The sequence below is a fragment of the Tamandua tetradactyla genome, chromosome 5, assembly GCF_023851605.1.
Source record: "Tamandua tetradactyla isolate mTamTet1 chromosome 5, mTamTet1.pri, whole genome shotgun sequence".
In the NCBI taxonomy this organism is placed as follows: Eukaryota; Metazoa; Chordata; class Mammalia; order Pilosa; family Myrmecophagidae; genus Tamandua; species Tamandua tetradactyla.
In genome coordinates this window covers 56,985,983-57,004,757 of record NC_135331.1, presented here as the reverse complement: position 1 = coordinate 57,004,757, position 18,775 = coordinate 56,985,983, and the positions used below count along the sequence as shown (strand labels likewise).

At 37.1% G+C, this 18,775-nt stretch overlaps 1 protein-coding gene across 8 annotated transcripts in view; it reads left to right on the top strand.

The window, feature by feature from the left end:
* The window catches only part of IFT80 (intraflagellar transport 80), a 157,019-nt gene that overhangs the window by 2,082 nt on the left and 136,162 nt on the right, over positions 1-18,775 (top strand). For 4 of the 8 annotated variants that reach the window (XM_077160915.1, XM_077160917.1, XM_077160921.1 and 1 more), the window contains exons 2-3: positions 3,005-3,076; positions 8,547-8,769. The exons of 2 other annotated variants lie outside the window; for them this stretch is intronic. In XM_077160915.1, the coding sequence (XP_077017030.1) occupies positions 3,005-3,076; positions 8,547-8,769 (295 nt within the window). Of the gene's footprint in view, positions 1-3,004; positions 3,078-8,546; positions 8,770-18,775 lie in introns of all 8 variants that reach the window. 2 more of the 8 variants (XM_077160920.1, XM_077160918.1) reach the window with 1 other exon arrangement.

Here is an 18,775-nt window from a genome sequence, read left to right as displayed (position 1 = left end):
CTAAGCTGTCTATTGAAGTAAATCCTAACATCCTTAGCAGTATTGAAAAGAAGTTCCACGGGCTCCTCCTAAGACTGTCCTCTCAAAAAAATTCTGCCTCAGCCCTATAAACTGTACAAGGGAACAGTTCCAAGAAGAAGGCTACAATTAAATTTTTTGAATATAATGTTTAATGGAGTTGTAGGTTTACAGAATATCATGAATACAATTTAAATTGATTATCCAGCTTTCCTTAAGAGGCTTTTGGGACTATCCTGTCATACACTGTATCCCTATTTACCCCAGTCTCCATTCAAGACTCTTAATATCCCCTCAGTAGCTTAAATATGATAAAACTTTATTCTCTGTCTCTTAAAAGTCGGAATAAATAGTACAGGACTGATAACAATGCTCCACAAGCTTTAGAATTCTAAATTCAAACTCCTGTCTTGTTGTGTTATACATAGCCTTGATGGCATGACATGGGGAGTGTTACTCTTCTTTCCAAGTTTTTATTTTGCAGTTCTGCTGCTTTTTATATTCCTTTTATAAGAGATATAAAGCCAAAGGCTTTTGAAGGCACTGCATCCCTCCCCCTTTCCTCAATTTCCTGCAGCACCTTTCACTGGCCGCTGATCTGATTTAGCTTTAAAAGGATTACTGGCTGCTGTATTTGGAAGAGATTGAGGAAATAAGTGTGGGAGCAGGTGATCAGTTATGGGGCTACTGTAATATCCAGGCAGGGCATGATGGTGGCTTTGGACTATAATAGAGGTACTGAAAAGTGGCCAGCTTTATCTATTTTAGTAGTTAGTCTGTCAGGGTTTGCTGACAGTTTTTCCCCTCAAGCCTCATGAATTACAATTGATTTTTTAGTAGCAAAGGCATAGGTTCTGCCAATCATTCTCAAAGGAAAGTTACAAAAAATATCAAGTTGTCTGTAGTCTGAAATTTTCTTTCTATACCCTCCTCCTCCAGTACCGTTGATTAGTCAACTCATCCATGACCAATGCCTTTGAGCAGATAAAAACACTCCAGTGCAGCTCTCTGGGAGCTCTACACTTTCCAAAGTTGGTTATTCTCTAATATTTCTTTCCCTTTATTTGTCTATTCAATCCCATGCCTAAATGCACCTAAATGATCTCAGCTAAATGGAATGTTTGGGGAAGATCCTTCCCAACAAGGAGGAAACTTTCCAGTATTTGGATATACCCTCTTCTTTCTTTGATTCCTTGGTACCATGTTATTGTTGCTGATTGCTTTTTTATAAAAACCGTATGAGTCCTTAGGTGATAAATTATCCTAATTATTATGGATTTCAGCAGTTTGAGATATTCAGATGTAGGTTATATCAAGCCTTCGCCAGAGTTTCTGATTGTAATAATATATTCAGCTTTTATATCTGTCTACAGTGGTGTTTATGTCCAGAAGCAACAATTTATCTGCCTTTATTCTTGTTTTTTTTGGCATGGGCAGGCTGCCAGGCATGGCAGGCGAGAATTCTGCCATTGAGCCACCGTTGCACTGCCCTCTGCCTTTATTCTTTTGAAATCCCTATTAGCTAGATGAATTTTAATAATTATGAAAAAGTTACATTTTGTTAAATGTTATTATTCATTTTTCCTCCTGTAATTGGAGGAGTTATGATGGAAATAAGGGAGTAATTTTGAGGAAGTACAGAAACTCCTAGGGTACAAACAATGAGTCTGGGACGTGTATCTGGGAGGGAGAGATACCTTCTAGCTCTACTTGTTACACATAGCTTCATAACTTTTGAAGTACAACAGAATTTTCCCTAAGAAAATTGGAAGAGAGAGACAGTTTCTGTTGTATATTGGCATACCATGAAACTTCAGATTTTCTCCTGTGGTCTCAGAAGTTTTTTTCACCCTAGTCTAACGAATTTATGAGTCGAATAAATCAAAGGAAATACATTTGTGTTTAACAACTTTTTGGGGCGGGGGGAGGGTGCATGGTCCTGGAATCCAACCTGGGTCTCCAGCATGGAAGGTGGGCATTCTACCACTGAACCACCGGTGCACCTTCTCATTTGTGTTTAGCACTATGGTGATGTAAAGGTCTTCCTGGATTAGGGGGTGGGTGGGGAGAATGAGAAATTATCTAAGGGAGGACTGCTTAATTCTTATCTATAGTCAGCAACTCTTTTGTTGTAGTTAGCAGTAATTTTTTACTTGGTGAAGAGGATTTTTTCCCCTTTAATTATGCTTTCATTTTTTTTTAATTTTTAGGTTGTAATATTGCTCAGAAAGAATTATTTAAGTATAAATTAGACAATTTAACATTTTCTTGATTAATATCTTTTGGTGACATAGTTATTTGGAAAAGTGTTACTCTTCCAATTTTTTATTTTGCAATTGTGCTGTCATTTTTATATAACTTTTGCAAGAGGAAATACAATAGCTTCCTTAAGTAATTCACCTTTTTTCTTACTGCCACTGTGGTAACTGTAATTGTTGGGCAGAGCATTGTGTCTACCCTCCATAGAATGTAAACCCCAGATTTGCTCACTAGGTTGATGATGCTATATTTATCGCCATGTGGGTTCCCGAATTGTTAAGATTCTTAAAAATGTAGTTTAGGTCATGATCAGACATTCAGAATTTACTCTACTCTATATTCACTCTATAGGACCAAAATTAATCTGCAATTGAGGTGTTCCTAGTTTGTATACTCTTTTGATTTGGCCCCAAGACAACCTTTGGGAATTTTGTATCTGCTAGAGTTACTTAGTAGTGTTTGGATTTATAAGCTTTCTCAGGCAGGTTTTAGAGGACCCAGGGTTCAAACCAAGGCTTTCAGTCACCCCTTGGCACAGTGAACACACTCACTAGTTTTCTTTCTCTTTCCATGTATTTGATGCCAGCAGGATGTAAGTTATTTCATTGCTCTTTGGGGTGTGCTAAGATGTTTGGTTAATCTTTATTTTTTATATACATGTGTTTGTTTTTAATGTTGATTTTATATATTTTTTCCTAACTTTTATGTTTACGGTTAATTCAATCAGGTGGCATTTTTTCATTTTGCTGGAAACTGGAGACATGAGACTGAAGATATCTCTTTTAAAAGAACCAAAGCATATCCTTTTAACTATTATAATCCTTACTGTGATTACCTTAATATAGTATTGCTAAAAATTTTCTTCTATTTTGTATTCTAATTGGTGAATGGATTATTTTCATTCCTTTAATGGTAGTTGAGCTACATTGTTTTTGAAGTAGTTGAGATTATATGTTCAGATAATTCTCCAAAGCAAACTGTTTGTTCTAAATCTTACTTTTAATTCTTGTTGACATTTTTCTTACTCTACTTAAGTATGGTAGTTAAGTACATAAGCAGCAGTTTTTGTTTGGTTTAGTAGGATCTTAAAGAGACATGTTTTTTTTTAACCTAATAATTTATTGGCTAATGTGACCTAGTTATGTGTTTATTTAGTTCTGTTCCATTTCTTTATACTCACTGTGGTGATTTGAAACTGCATGCACTTTAGAAAAACATGTTATTAAGGTTAATCTATTCCTATGGGTGTAAGCCTATTGTAAGTAGGACCTTTCGATGAGGCTCCTTCAGTTAATATGTGAACTACCTCATTCAGGATAGATCTTAATCCCTTTACTGTAATCTTCCCTCTACATGGAACATGACTCCCAGTAGGTGTAAATCTCCCTGGCAATGAGGGACAGAACTCCCAAGATAACCCAGGACACAGCATCAAGGGATTGAGAAAACCTTCTTGACCAAAAAGGAAAGAGAGAAATGAAACAAAATAAAGTTTCAGTAGCTGAGAGATTTCATACAGAGTCTAGAGGTTATCCTGTAGGCTATTTTTATGCATTGTATAGATATCCCTTTTTAGTTTATAGTGTATTAGAGTGGCTGGAGGGAGGTTTCAACCTGAAACTGTTGAGGAGTGTTCCAGTAGCCTTGATTCTTGAAGACAATTGTATAATGATATAATTTTTATAATGTAACTGTGTGATTGTGAAAACCTTGTGTCTCATGCTCTTTTTGTCCAAGGTATGGAAAGATGAATTAAAAAATGGATAAAAAACAAATAATAGAGGGGGTAAGGGGTAAAATAAGTTGGGTAGATGGAAATGCTAGTGGTCAATGAGAGGGAGGGGTAAAGGGTATAGAATATATGAGTTTTTTCTTTTTTCTTTTTATTTCTTTTTCTGGAGTGATACAAATGATCTAAAGAATGATCATGATGATGACTACACAATTATGTGATGATATTGTGAGCCATTGATTGTATACCATAAATGGAAAGTATGTATGTGAATATTTGTCAATTAAAAAAAAAAACAACAGAAAACAAGGGAGAAACCAGCAGATGCCACCAGGTGCCTTGCCAGGTGCAGAGGAGCTGAAGATCAACGGCAGCCAGCCTTAATGATGCCTTCCTTAATTTGGATATTTTTCTCAGCCTCAAAACTGTAAGCTTGTAAGCTAAAAAATTCCCATAGTTAAAGCCAACACATTTCATAGTATCTATTATGAGCAGCCTAGCAAACTAAAACACTCATGATAAAGTAGAGGACAAGCAGGTGAAATCCAGCAATCAGACCTTTATTATTTCACACAGAAAAGAGGCATTTATTAATATTTTCTCAAATATATGTCAGTATATTTCGTCAAGAAGACTTCCTAATTTTGTGTCAGAGAGATAGGATTGGTCCTTCTAACATCATTCTTTGTCATTTAGGTTAGTGCTAATCAAAATATTACCTGCAAACTTTATTGCAGTTCTGTGAAGGGTTAAGTCCAGTAACTGAATCTAAGTGTTCAGAAATTTTTGTAGCAATTTGACCTTGTCTCAATATCCAAATAAAAGTAAGATCATTTTTCTAGTAATTCATTTTTATTTTATTTTATGAAATAAATGTTGATCTGCGATGCACTTTCTAAGCTTTACTTATTGTTTAGGCTTCAACAATCATAGTATTCTAGTTTGCTAGCTGCCAGAATGCAATATACCAGAAACAGAATGGCTTTTAAAAAGGGGAATTTAAGAAATTGCTAGTTTACAGTTCTAAGGCCGAGAAAATGTCCCAATTAAAACAAGTCTATAGAAATGTCCAATCAAAGGCATCCAGGGAAAGATACCTTGGTTCAAGAAGGCCGATGAAATTCAGGGTTTCTCTTTCAAGTGGAAAGGCACATGGCGAACACAGTCAGAATTTCTCTCTCACCTGGAAAGGCACATGGTGATCACAATCAGGGTTCCTCTCTCATCTGGAAGGGCACATGGCAAACACGGCATCATCTGCTAGCTTCTTCTCCTGGCTTCCTGTTTCATGAAGCTCCCCGGTAGGCGTTTTACTTCTTCATCTCCAAAGAGCTGGCTGATGGACTCTCTGCTTCGTGGTGCTGCAGCATTCTCTGCTCTCTCTGAATCTCTCATTCTCCAAAATGTTTCCTCTTTTATAGGACACCAGTAAACTAATCAAGACCCACCCAAATGGGTGGAGACATGTCATCATCTAATTCAGTTGAACAACCACTCTTGATTAAATCACACCTCCAGGGAGATGATCTGATTACAGTTTCAAACATACAGTATTGAATAGGGATTATTCTACCTTCATGAAAGGGATTTAGATTAAAACATGGGTTTCCTAGGGAACATACGTCCTTTCAAACCAAAACACATAGCAAAACGGTCTTTCAGAAAGAGTTTAGTGACATCCAGATCCTTTATTTAGCTGACATTTTGAAACCGAGTGCTCCAATGCTACTCTACTCCTTTTTGTGTAGATTCTTAAGATCTTCCTATAATTTCCTTTTACATTTTTGTTTATTTTCTTAATCAATGATCCTTTCAAGTATTAAAAGATTTTGAGATATCCCAGAATAATTAATTGCACATTGTTTTATTCCTTTCCTTTACTCCTGAGCTTATTGACTGCTCAGATAAACCAGTGAAAGTATTGGTGAGAAAAGGAAGACAGCAGTAGAACTTCTGGAAAGATGACAGAATAGGATAGGTTGAGTTCACCTCTGCTCCAAGAAACAGCTAGAGAAGCGACAGAAAAATGATGAGGACAGGGATTCCAGGGTGCAAGTGAACTGAGAGGGTCTTTTACACCACATAGGTTGAAAAAGCTGAGGAACTGAGATGCAGGGAACTGAAGACTATCCAGCTAGTGTGAAGAGCCTAACGTGCCCCTTTCCAAATGGAGGCTCAGAGCCATCAGGAGTGCACAGGCAGGGAGACAGTGACGAGGAAGCAAGCCAAGCTGCATTCTTTAAACATGCCGCAAACACATGCCTCACACATCCAAGCCCCCCTGCCTCCACTTTGCGAGGTCCAAATTGCCCCCTGGTGCCGCATCCACCCAAGCCCCACCTCCTGGTGCCCCTAGCACCCTTACCCCACCCCCTAGGACCCACACAGACTTGCCTTGCCCTGCACACTTGCACCCCCCACCCCCACCCTGCACACCGCACACTCTCCCCACTGCTTACCTGTGCCCGCCTCGAGAAGCTCACCTGCCACAACCCCCCCAACTCTCACACACCCACACCCTGTCCTTCAGCCCAGTGCACGCATGCACCCTTGCATAGGCCCTATTCCCCTGCTCATGCATGTGCACATCTGCACCTTGCTTCCCCCGCCCCACGCACATGCGTATCCCTGCCTGGGCCCACACCTGTGTCCCCCTCCTCCCACGCCCTGCGCACATGGACATCTGTGCATTGCCACCCCTGCACTGTGCACCTGCTCCAGGACCCCCCCTCTTACCCCCCATGACCTAACACATACACGCTGTTCCCCTGACCTGCGCACTTGTGCCCCATCCCTGCACACGGACACATCCACATGCCGATACCCCGTTCCCCATTCCCCATGCAAGTGCGTATGTGCCCCCTACCCCGACACCTGTGCCCTGTCTTCGCTGCCCCACTGTCCCTCATCCCACATCCCATACTACCAGGCACTGGAGTAGTGCCCCCTCCCCATGCCTAGCCCTGTGCTACAGCCTCCCACTACCACACTGCTGTGGACTATCCCACACCCGGCATCTGCCCCATGCCATGCCAGTCCCGCAAATACAAAACTTTAGACTACTGAAGGAAATCAACTTTGAAAGTAACCCTATCATGATAATTACATGTCTCGAAGCAATAGAAAATCACGAAGTGTATGAAGATGTAGACAGATATAGCCCAGCCTAACGACCAAATTAAAACACTAAAGGAGACCCAAACTTTGGAACAACTAATCAAAGATGTTCAGACAACTCTACTAAATAAATTCAGTGGGTTGATTAGTTACATAAAGGAGATCAAGAAGACACTAGAAGAGCATAATGAACAATTTGAAAGAATAAATAGAAAAGTAGCAGGTATCACAGAGGTTAAAGAATGCTGTACACCAAATCAAAACTATATTAGAGACACACAGCAGCAGATTTTAAGAGGCAGAAGAAAGAATAAGCAAACTAGAAGACAGGACAATTGATTTTGGACACACAAAAGAACAAAAGACAAAAAAGATGGAAAAATTTGAATTGGGTCTCAGGGAAATGATGGATGAAAGGAAGCACACAAGTATACAACAACAATAAAAGAACAGACATCCAAGCAGGAATGATCTGTTAATATAGAAACCCAGATTTAGACATGAGTACAATATGTGCATTTTAAATGACAACCTGAGTTGCCTTCTTGGGTACACGGTTATACTAGGCTAAAGCAGCCTGTCCTGATAGATGAAGTGAGGGGTTCTTGAGTGCCTCAGCTTCTATAGAAATCATCCTGATAAACAGGCCAAACAAATAGGTTAAATATAGTAAGAATTTTAGGATTCATATCTCATCCATGTGCACCCTGCAGCTAGGGTAAATTGTAATCTAATCATTTCTTGAATTTAATGTCAAAAAGTTTGGTAAGATTTTGGTTTGGGTTGTTTAGTAGTTGGCACCCCCCCCCCCCCCGCCAACAGGCATATTGTTCATTTACTGTGCACATTATAATATATATTAAATGAATATATAAATAAATAATATTTTTCTATCAGATTTTTTACTTACCAAAATAATACATACTTATTGCCTCTAAATCTCCCAGCACTTTAGTAAACATCTACCCATACTTTTTAATATGTTGGCTGTCTTTTGTGTATCTTTTGGCCTTGTTTATTGAGTGTTCTATTACAAAGACTTTTTCATTTTTCATGTAGTCAAATTATACCCCCGCCCCCCCATTTTCTGCACCAAGAGTTCTTATCTTGCTTTCCATTCTTCTTATGACTCTTGTGATATTTTCCTTCAATTTTTTTTTTTCGAATAGGCAGGCACCGGGAATCAAACCCGGGTCTCTGGCATGGCAGGTGAGAACTCCACCTGATGAACCATTGTGGCCTACCCGATGCTTATTTTCCTTTATGTGGAAAAATCTTGAAAGTCATAAAATGAAAAATACCTTTAGAAGCTTGCAAACGTTTGACCCTATTTTACTTCCTTCTTATAATCTGTGTCTTCAAACTATTTTATTAAAATTTAAGATGTTTTTGCACTTTATATCTCCTTAATATGGTGACACATCAGGAATTAGTGAGCTGCGTGGGCTGGACTACTGCTGAAGAATTGTATTCATGTAGTGATGATCACCAAATAGTGAGATGGAACTTGTTAACAAGTGAAACAAGTCAAATAGTAAAGCTTCCTGATGATATTTATCCAATAGATCTTCACTGGTTTCCAAAAAGTTTAGGCATAAAAAAACAGACTCAAGCAGAAAGCTTTGTCCTTACAAGTTCTGATGGTAAGTTTTTAAAAAATTTCTTTTTAGTTTTAAAATACTTTCAAACTTAAGAGACAGCTATAAAAATAATGCAGATCCCTTACATAGAACTTCAACATACACCTATCCCTGCAGATGTCTAGATCCTCCTTTTTAACATGTTTGTCATATCATTCTGTCTATCTGTGTGACTGTGTATCTGTCTTTCTATCTGGCTATCTATCTATCAATCCGTTTTTGAGTATAGGTTGTGTACATCATGCTCTATGAACACTTCCTAAGAGCAGGGATATTATTCACTTAGATAATGTGCTTCTGTTTCTTTGTGTGTTTTCTTTGTATGTTTCTTTGTACCTTTTGCTGAAACCAGGACGTTTTGGTATATTGTTGCTGGAATTTAAACTCTGAGGCTTCTGTTCAGTAAGCTTACATCCAGCTGGTGCTATGACAGCTTTCCTTGCACGCCAGAGCTGACCAAAAAAAGAAAACTCCTTTTTTCGGTCTTTGCCGATTGACCTGTGCACATGCTCTTATCCATACATTCACCTTGAAAAAGCTCTAGGCCAACACATAGAGGCCTCTCTGATCCTTTCTGTGTATGCCTTTTGTCCTGTGTGTCTTGTCTTGGGCATGCGAATATGGCTCTAGTTATTCCCCCTTTACACAGTTCAGAATTGCCCCTGCTCCCTAGGAAACAATTTCCACAAGGTCCCAAGTAATGCAATGTATTATCCTACAGCCAGCATTCTTTTGGCCCAGGTAGCACAACTTAACTCTTCCTATAGCATTCTATGGGAGAGCCCTGTGAACTGCGTTCTATGTGCAGGGAAAGTTCAGGGGTGGTAAATCTCTTAAATTGCCATCAGACAGATTGGGCCAGACATAATGCTCCCAGTGTGTGCATGAGGGTTACTCTGCTGCCTTTGGAACTGCGACTAGGGATCTGCAGTGGAAGTACGGCCCAGCTTTGTCCTAAAGCAATGTGGTGGGAGAAGGACCAGCCAGGGCTTCATTAAATCATATAGCGTTTAAGTAGCCTTTTTCTTGATTTGGCATTTGCCCTGTTCTTATAGTCCTTTAACACTTTCTGGTACTTTTAGAAAGACACTTGCTGGTTCTTGCAGATTGTTCAATGCTTCATTGGGGGAACAGAGCCCAGAAATTTCTCACTCTACCATCTTGATTGGGCTCGTCAACTAGAAATAGCATAATAAGCTGCAAGGCAACAGAAGCATTTATTTGGGGTCTTAGAACTACAGTTTGGAGAGTACAGGTTTAGGTAGCAACCCAAATCATGTCCTGTCTTGGCATTTCCAGGCAAGAGTTTTAAATGAAAAGAAGAAACATAGATAAGTTGATATTTGGGGTACTCAAATTGGCCTTCAGGTTTGATAGTTAACTGAATTCTTGTGGTTTGTTTATGGTGTTGATGTCCGTAGGGTTTTGAGAAACACTGTTACTCGAGGCTTTGCATATTTGAATATCTGGCTGAGTGCAGCATAAGAGTAACCTCTAGAATGACCTCCTGACTCCATTTTAAATCTCTTAGCCATAGTAACACAATTCTGTTTTATTTAACAGGCTGGTGATAGGTTTTTAATAAATGTTATATGTTCATCTTTGTATTTAAAACACATAATATGTTAGTCTAATTTATGCTTTAAGTTGTCTTACCAGACTGATGTTTGTGGATTTGCATGTTTTTTCTGTTTTCTATCTCATCAGCTGGTTTGTGTGTGGGCTATAATACTATTATTATCAAAGAAAATGAATTAAACTGTTATATATTGGGATTATATCTGGACCTTTGACTTCACTTTTACTGTGTTCTTAGTTCACTTTTATTAAGCTGTTACCATAGTTTTGGTTTTCAATTTCTTCAAATTTAACTTTATAACATAATGGCATAGAAATTATGGATCATTGAGATTCATAAAGCAGGTTATCTGTTAAAGACAGATTTTGGTATCCAGTACATGTTAATTTTCATTTTTGGAGATGAGATTTATTTACTGTGGACATAGGTTTATTACTGGTAAATAAAAAGCATGATTTTTTTTCCTGTTTTTTAAGGGAATGTTTATGTTTTATTTTTGTTTTCTTAAGAATATTTTATTTTTATCTGTTATACTTTACTATGTCTGGTACATCCGACATTCATTAAAAGTAACAGAAACTTATTTGGCTAACTTATGCACAAATGATATTTTTCGTTCACGTAGCTCCAGGGATAGATTTTCAAGCCTAGTGCATCAGCCCTCTATTCTCACCCTGTATAGGTTCTCCCCACATGTTGACCATGATAACTGCTAGCAGCCCAAGGTTCGTTCTACTAGTTCAGTAATGTCAGCAGAAAGACTACTTTTTCCTCAGTATCTCTGGCAAGTAAGTTGCACCAAGGGTCCTAGCCAAGCTTGGATCACATGCCTATCACTGAGGAAATTACTTTAGTAAAGGGAAAGGGATATTCTGCTTGATTGGCACAGACTTCAGGCCACACACCACCTCCCCCTGCCACCATGGCAGAGGAAGGGAAAGAGGGTTTATGCAACCAGAAGGGAGAAGGAATGTTATGGCAAGCAATACATCAGATTCTACTTCATTTACAGAGAGAACTTGTTTTGATCTCATTTTTCTGAATTAAATATTTTTAATTTTTTAAAATATTAAATATTTTTGTGAAGCCCTTGATACAGTGCCTGGTGCTTAGAAGATTGAATCTGAAGTGGAATTTTGCTGTGGTAATACCACAGCTAGATTTTGTTTACCCTAAATGCTAAGATGAAGGGTTGAAATTTTTTTTTAACTTTTTATTTTGGTATAATTTCACATTTACAAAAAGTTGCAAGAATAGTACAAAGAACCAGATATCCTTTATCCAAATTCACCAATTGATTTAATATATTTTATCATCAGCTCTTCTCTCTCTTTCTCTCTCTGTCCACAATACTCATACACACACAATTTGTTTTTTTCTGAAACATTTAAGAGTAATTTTAAGTTGTGTCTCTTTAACCTTAAATACTTCAATGAATTTCCCAAAAACAAAGATTTTCTGTTAACATAACCACAATTCTTGGCTGGAAGTCTTTCTCTTTCAGGATCTTAAATATATCATACCACTACCTTCTTGCTTCCATGGTGCCTGTTGAGTAGTCCGAACTCATTCTTATGTGGCTTCCCTTGTATGTTATGTAGTAGATCATTTTTCTCTTGCTGCTTTCAGGATTTTCTGCTTCTCTTCACCATTTGACAGACTGATTAGTATGTGTCTTGGAATAGGCCTATTTGGATTTATTCTATTTGGAGTTCATTGGGGTTTGATTTACATATTTATGTCTTTTATAAGGGTTGGGAAAATTTCCCCCATTATATCTTCAACTAATCTTCCTAGCCCTTTATTTGTCTCTTCTTTTGGGACACTGATGATTCTTTTTTGAACTTTTTTTAGTGTGTAGTATAACATATATACAAAGCAAAGTAAAAATGAAGAAGCAATAGTTTCAAAGCACTCTTCAAAAAGTGATTACAGAATAGATCCCAGAGTTTGTCATGGGCTACCGTACAATCCTCTCATATTTTTCCTTCTAGCTGCTCCAGAATATAGGAGGCTAGAGGCTTAAATACTTTTTTATCATCACAATTGACTTTTTTCCCCTTTTTTGTGAACAATAACATATATACAAAAAAGCTATAACTTCCCAAGCACAGCACCACACTTAGTTGTAGAAAGTATTTCAGACTTTGACATGGGTTACAATTTCAGGTTTTTACTTCTAGCTGCTCTAAAATAGTAGAGACGAAAAGAGATATCAATTTAATGATTCAGCATTCATTTTCTTTTCCCTATGATTCTTATATTTGTGCACTTTGTTTTGTCCATCATTTCCCTGGCATCCAATTCCAATTTTCCATCTGTGCTTAGATGTGCTTATGTATTCATTTGAAATGTAGTTGGGTGTATTTTTTTCTATTTGTTTTCCATTTTTGGTTCCCCACCATCCTTGTTGATTTGATTATTTTTTAAATATGTAAAACGTTAACATGGATGATTATACAAAGTCAAAACTGTGTAAAGTATGTACTCAGAGCAATGCTACCACCTGCCCGCAACCCCGTACTCTCTCATTTACTTCTTGTGATGGTTGAATTCATGTGTTAACTTGACCAGGTTGTAGTGTCCAATTTTTTTGTCAAGCAAGCACTGGCCTGTTTACTGTAAGGGTGTTTTGTAGATTAATTTGTATCTATAATCAGTTGATAGCATCTATGGCTGATTGCATCCGTCTACAAAGGAGATTGCCGTTAGTAATGTGGGAGGCAGCTCAACAAATCAGTTGGAAGTCTTAAAAGCTGGAACTGAGGATTTCAACACTTAGACGATTTCTGCCTCTGCCTCAGCCAGGCAAGCTGAGGAAATTCAACTTCATCTTCCTCAGTTTCCAGCTTGTGGCCTGCCCTACAGAATTTAGACTTGCCAATCCCCAAGGTTGCATGAACCAATTCCTATAATAATCTCTTAATATATATATCCTGTCAGTTCTGTTTCTCAGGTGAACCCTGACTAATATACTTCTTGTAGTTAGGCAGTATCTTTGGTTTCTGGCTTATTCCTGTATTTATCTTCTAGCTTTCCCTCTAGTAACGTACACAACCCAAAACTTTTTTCCAACCACATTTATCATTATAATTCTGCACTGCTAATTACACTCATAGTAATGTGCTTCTGTCACCACTATCCATTTCCAAACATTTATAATCAACCCAAATAGAAATTCTGTACATCTTAAGCCACCGCTCCCCATTCTCTAGCTCATTCTATCTTCTGGTAACCTCTATTCTAGATTCTATATAAGTTTATGTAGTATAATTAGCTCATATTAGTGAGATCATATAATATTTGTCCTCTTCTGTCTAATTTATTTCATTCAACATAATGTCCTCAAAGTTTATCCATGTTGTCACATGCTTTAGGACTTTATTCCTTCTTACTGCTGAATAATATTCCATCATAAGTATATACCGCATTTTGTTTATCAATTCATCAGTTGGTGGACACTTGGGTTGTTTCCATCTTTTAGCAATTGTGAATAGTGCTGCTGTGAACATCGATGTGCAAATGTCTTTTTGAGTCCCTGCTTTCAGTTCTTCTGGGTATATACCTAGCTATGGGATTGCTGAATCATATGATAGTTCTATACTTAGCCTCCTGAAGAACCACCAAACTATCTTCCATACTGGCTGTACCATTATTCCCTCCTACAGTGAATAACTTTTCGTATTTCTCCACATTCTCTCCAACACTTGTAGTTTTCTGTTTTTGTTTTTTTTTTATAGATAGTGGCCATTCTAGTAGGTATTAAATGATATCTCATTGTGGTTTTGATTTGCATTACCCCAGTCGCTAGTGATGTAGAGCATCTGTGTGTGTGCTTTTAGCCATTTGTATTTCCTCTTTGGGAAAATGTGTATTCAAGTCTTTTGCCCATTTTTAAGTTGTGTTGTTTGTCTTTTTTATTGTTTAATTGTAGAATATTAAATCTTTACTAGATATGTATTTCCAAATATTTTCCCCCATTGACTAGGTTGCATTTTCATTTTCTTGACCAAGGTCTTTGAAGCACAAAAGTTTTCAATTCTTCGGAGGTCCAAATTATCTATTTTTTCCTTCATTACTTGGGCTTTGGGTGTAAAGTCTAAGAAAATATTTCCTATGACAAGATTTTGAAGATGCTTCCCTATATTTTCTTCTAGGAGTTTTATGGTCCTGGTTCTTATATTTAGGACTTTGGTCCATTTTGAGTTAGTTTTTGTATAAGATGTGGGGAGTCCCTCTTTCATTCTTTTGCATATGGATATCCAGTTCTCCCAGTATCATTTGTTGAAGAGACTATGCTGTCCCAATTAAGTGGACTTGGCAGCCTTGTTGAATATCAATTGGCCATAGATGTGAGAGTCTGTTTCTAAATTTTCAATTCAATTCCATTGGTCAGTATATCTATCTCTATGCCAGTATCATGCTTTTTTTTTTTTTTTACTGTTGCAACTTTGTAATATGTTTTAAAATCAGAAAGTGCGAGTCCTCCAACTTCGTTGTTTATTTTCATGATGTCTTTGATTATTCAGGGCCACTTACCTTTCTAAACAAAGTTGATAATTAGCTTTTCCATTTCTGCAAAGTACACTGTTGGAAATTTGAATGGGATTGTGTTGAATTGGTAAATCACTTGTGTAAAATTGACATCTTGATATTTAATTTTGTAATTCAGTTATAGTGACTGTCTTTCCATTTATTTAGGTCTTCTTTGATTTATTTTATCAATGTTTTGTAGCTTCCTGTGTATGAGTCCTTTTTGTTTTGGTTACATTTATTTCTAGATATTTGATTCTTTTAGTTGCTATTGTGAATGGGATTTTTTTCTTGATTTTCAACTCAGATTGCTCATTATTAGTGTATAGAAACACTACTGATTTTTGCATGTTGATTGTTCTAGTTTGCTAGCTGCCGGAATGCAACACACCAGAGACGGATTGGCTTTTAATAAAAGGGGATTTATTTTGTTAATCCTTCAGAGGAAAGGCAGCTAACTTTCCACTGAGGTTCTTTCTTACGTGGAAGGCACAGGATGGTCTCTGCTGGTCTTCTCTCCAGGCCTCTGGGTCCCAACATCTTTCCCCAGGGTGACTTCTTTCTGCATCTCCAAAGGCCTGGGCTGAGCTGCAAGTGCTGAGATGAGGAATGCCGAGCTGCTTAGGCTGTGCTACATTGCGTTCTCTCATTTAAGCACCAGCCAATTAAGTAAAACGTCACTCATTGCAGCAGACATGCCTCCTAGCCAACTGCAGATGTAATTAGCAACAGATGAGGTTCATGTACCATTGGCTTATGTCCACAGCAACAAGACTAGGTATGCTCACCTGGCCAAGTTGACAACTAAATCTAACTATCACATTGATCTTGTATCCCACAACTTTACTGAGCTTGTTTATTAGCTCTAAGAGATTTGTTTGTAGAATTTTCAGGACTTTCTAAGTATAGGATCATGTCATCTGCAAATACTGAAAGGTTTACTTCTGCCTCTCCATTTTGGATACCTTTTTTTTTTTTTACATGGGCAGGCACCGGGAATCGAACCTGGGTCCTCGGGTGTGGCAGGCAAACACTCTTACCTGCTGAGCCACTGTGGCCCTGGATACCTTTTATTTCTTCTTGCCTAACTGCTCTAACTAGAACATCCAGTACAATGTTGAAAAGCAGTGGTGACGCTGGGCATCCTTGTCTTGCTTCCAGTTTTAGAAAAAAAACTTTCAGTCTCACCATTGTGTATGATATTAGCTGGAGAGTTTTCATATATGATCTTTATCATATTGAGGAATTTTCTTTCTATTCCTATCTTTCAAAGTGTTTTTTATTGAGAAAGGATGCTGGATTTTGCCAAATGCCTTCACTGCATCAGTCGATATGATCATGTGGTTTTTTTTTCCCTTTGATTTGTTAATGTAGTATATTACATGAAATGAATTTTCTTTATGGAACCACACTTGCATACCAGGGATAAAACCCACTTGATCATGGTGTATAATTCTTTTAATATGCTGTTGGATTTGATTTTGCAAGTATTTTGCTGAGGAATTTTGCATCCATATTCATTGCAAGGATTGGTGTATAATTTTGTTTTCTTGTAGTGTCTTTATCTGGCATTGGTATTAGGGTGATTTTTGGCTTCATAAAATGAATTAGGTAGTGTTCCTTCTTCATTGTAGTTAGGAAGAGTTAGAGTAGAGTTGGTATTAATTCATCTTGAATGACTGATAGAATTAACCAGTGAATCCATGGCCCTGTGCTTTTCTTTGTTGGGAGGTTTTTGATGACTGATTAAATCTCTTTATTTGTAATTGAGCTGTTGAAGTCTTCCATTTCTTCTAGAGTCAGTGTTGGTTGTTTGTATGTTTTTGGGAATTTGTCCATTTCATCTAAGATGTCTAATTTGTTGGTATACAGTTGTTCCTAGCATCCTCTTATGTTTATGTTTATTTCTGAGTTGTCAGTATTCATATCTCCCCTCATTTCTGATTTTATTTCCATCTTCTTTTTTTGTCAGTCTAGTTAATGGCTTATCCATTTTTGTTCTTCTCAAAGAATCAACTTTTGGTTTTGTTGATTCTGCATTCTTTTTTTGTTCTCAATTTCACTTATTTCTGCTCTAATCTTTGCTATTCTTTCCCTCTGCTTGCTTTGGAATTAGTTTGCTGTTCTTTTTCTGGTTCTTCCAGATGTGCGATTAAGCAATTGGGTCTTTGATTTAAACTCTTTCTTCTTTTTTAATGTAGGCATTTAAAGCTATAAATTTCTCTCTCAGCACTGCCTTCAACTGCATTCCATAAACTTAACTGATTGTTTTTAGTGTATGTTGTTTAACTTCCATATATTCATTAATTTTCCAGTTCTCCAGTTGTTATTGATTTCTAGCTTCATTCCACTATGATAGAGAATTGCTTACCATATATATTCTCTTTTGGTATGGAGATTGTACCAAATTGTAAAATAAATAAATAAATTTTATGTAAAATTTATTTATTTTACTGGTTGATTGGCTTTGTGTTTAGGCTCTTCTTTGGCTCTTGGTTCAATTTATTCTAGACCTTTAGGATTGCCTTTGTGTAACTGATCATATTTTTTCAGTTCTGCTTCATCTGATTCTTGTCTTGGATGTGTGATAAAGTTTTAAAGATTATACTATTTGTGCAATTTTTTTCACTGGGCCATATGAATAAATAAATAAAATAAATAAATTTTATGTAAAATAAATACATTTTAAAATTTGTTGTAACTTGTTTTGTGACCCAACTGTGGTCTATTCTGGAGAACGATTCATGAGCACTTGAGAAGAATGTATATCCTGCTGTTTTGGGGTGCAATGTTCTAAATATATCTGTTGGGTCTAGTTCATTTATCATATTATTCATGATCTCTGTGTCCTTATTGATTTTCTGTGTAGATATTCCATCTATTAATGAGAGTGGTGTTTTGAAGTCTCTAGCTATTATTGTAGCAATGTTTATTTCTCCTTTCAGTACTGCCAGTGTTTGCCCTACGTATTTTGGGGTACCCTGGTTAGGTGCATAAATAGTTGTGGCTACTATTTTTTCTTGGTAGATTGCCCCTTCTATTAATATACTGTCTTTTGTGACAGTTTTGCCGTTTAAAATCTTTTTTATCCAGTATTAGTGTCAGACAAAATATTAGTATTAGATATTAATATTGGACCCCAGCTCTTTTTTGGTTACTGTTTGCCTGGAATACCTTTTTCCAACCTATTTGTGTCCTTTGGTCTAAGGTGAGTCTCTTTTAAACAGCCTATAGATGGATTGTACTTAACCAATTCTGCCAATCTGTGTTTATTGATTGGGGAGTTTAATCCATCAATGCTATTACTGTAAAGGGAGTATTTCCTTCAACCATTTTTTACTTTGTTTTTTGTATGTCATATCTTATTTTTGTCTCTCTTTTATTCTTTTAGTTGCCCTTACTTACTCTTCATTTCTACACTCTCCTTCACGCTTCTATTTCCTGTCTTCCTTTTAGTCTGCAGAACTCCCTTCAGTATTTCTTATAGGGCTTATCTCTTGTTGATTAGCTCTCTCAGTTTCTTTTTGTCTGTGGATATTTTAAACTCTTTCTCATTTTTGAAGGAGAGCTTTTCTGGATAAATAATTTTTGTCTAGAGCTTTTCTCTCCCAGACCCTTAAATATATCATACTACTGCCTTCTCACCTGCATGGTTTCTGATGAGAAATTGAAACTTAGTCTGATTTTAGTTCCCTTGTATGTGATGAATTTCTTTACTCTTCCTGCTTTCAAGATTCTCTTTTTATCTTGGCAGTTGACTTTCTGATTAGTATGTGTCTTGGAGTAGGCATATTAGAATTTATTTTGTTTGGAGTATGTTGCACATTTTCAATGTGTATATTTATGTCTTTCATAAGACTTGGGAAGTTTTCAGCCATTATTTCCTCAGAAATTCTT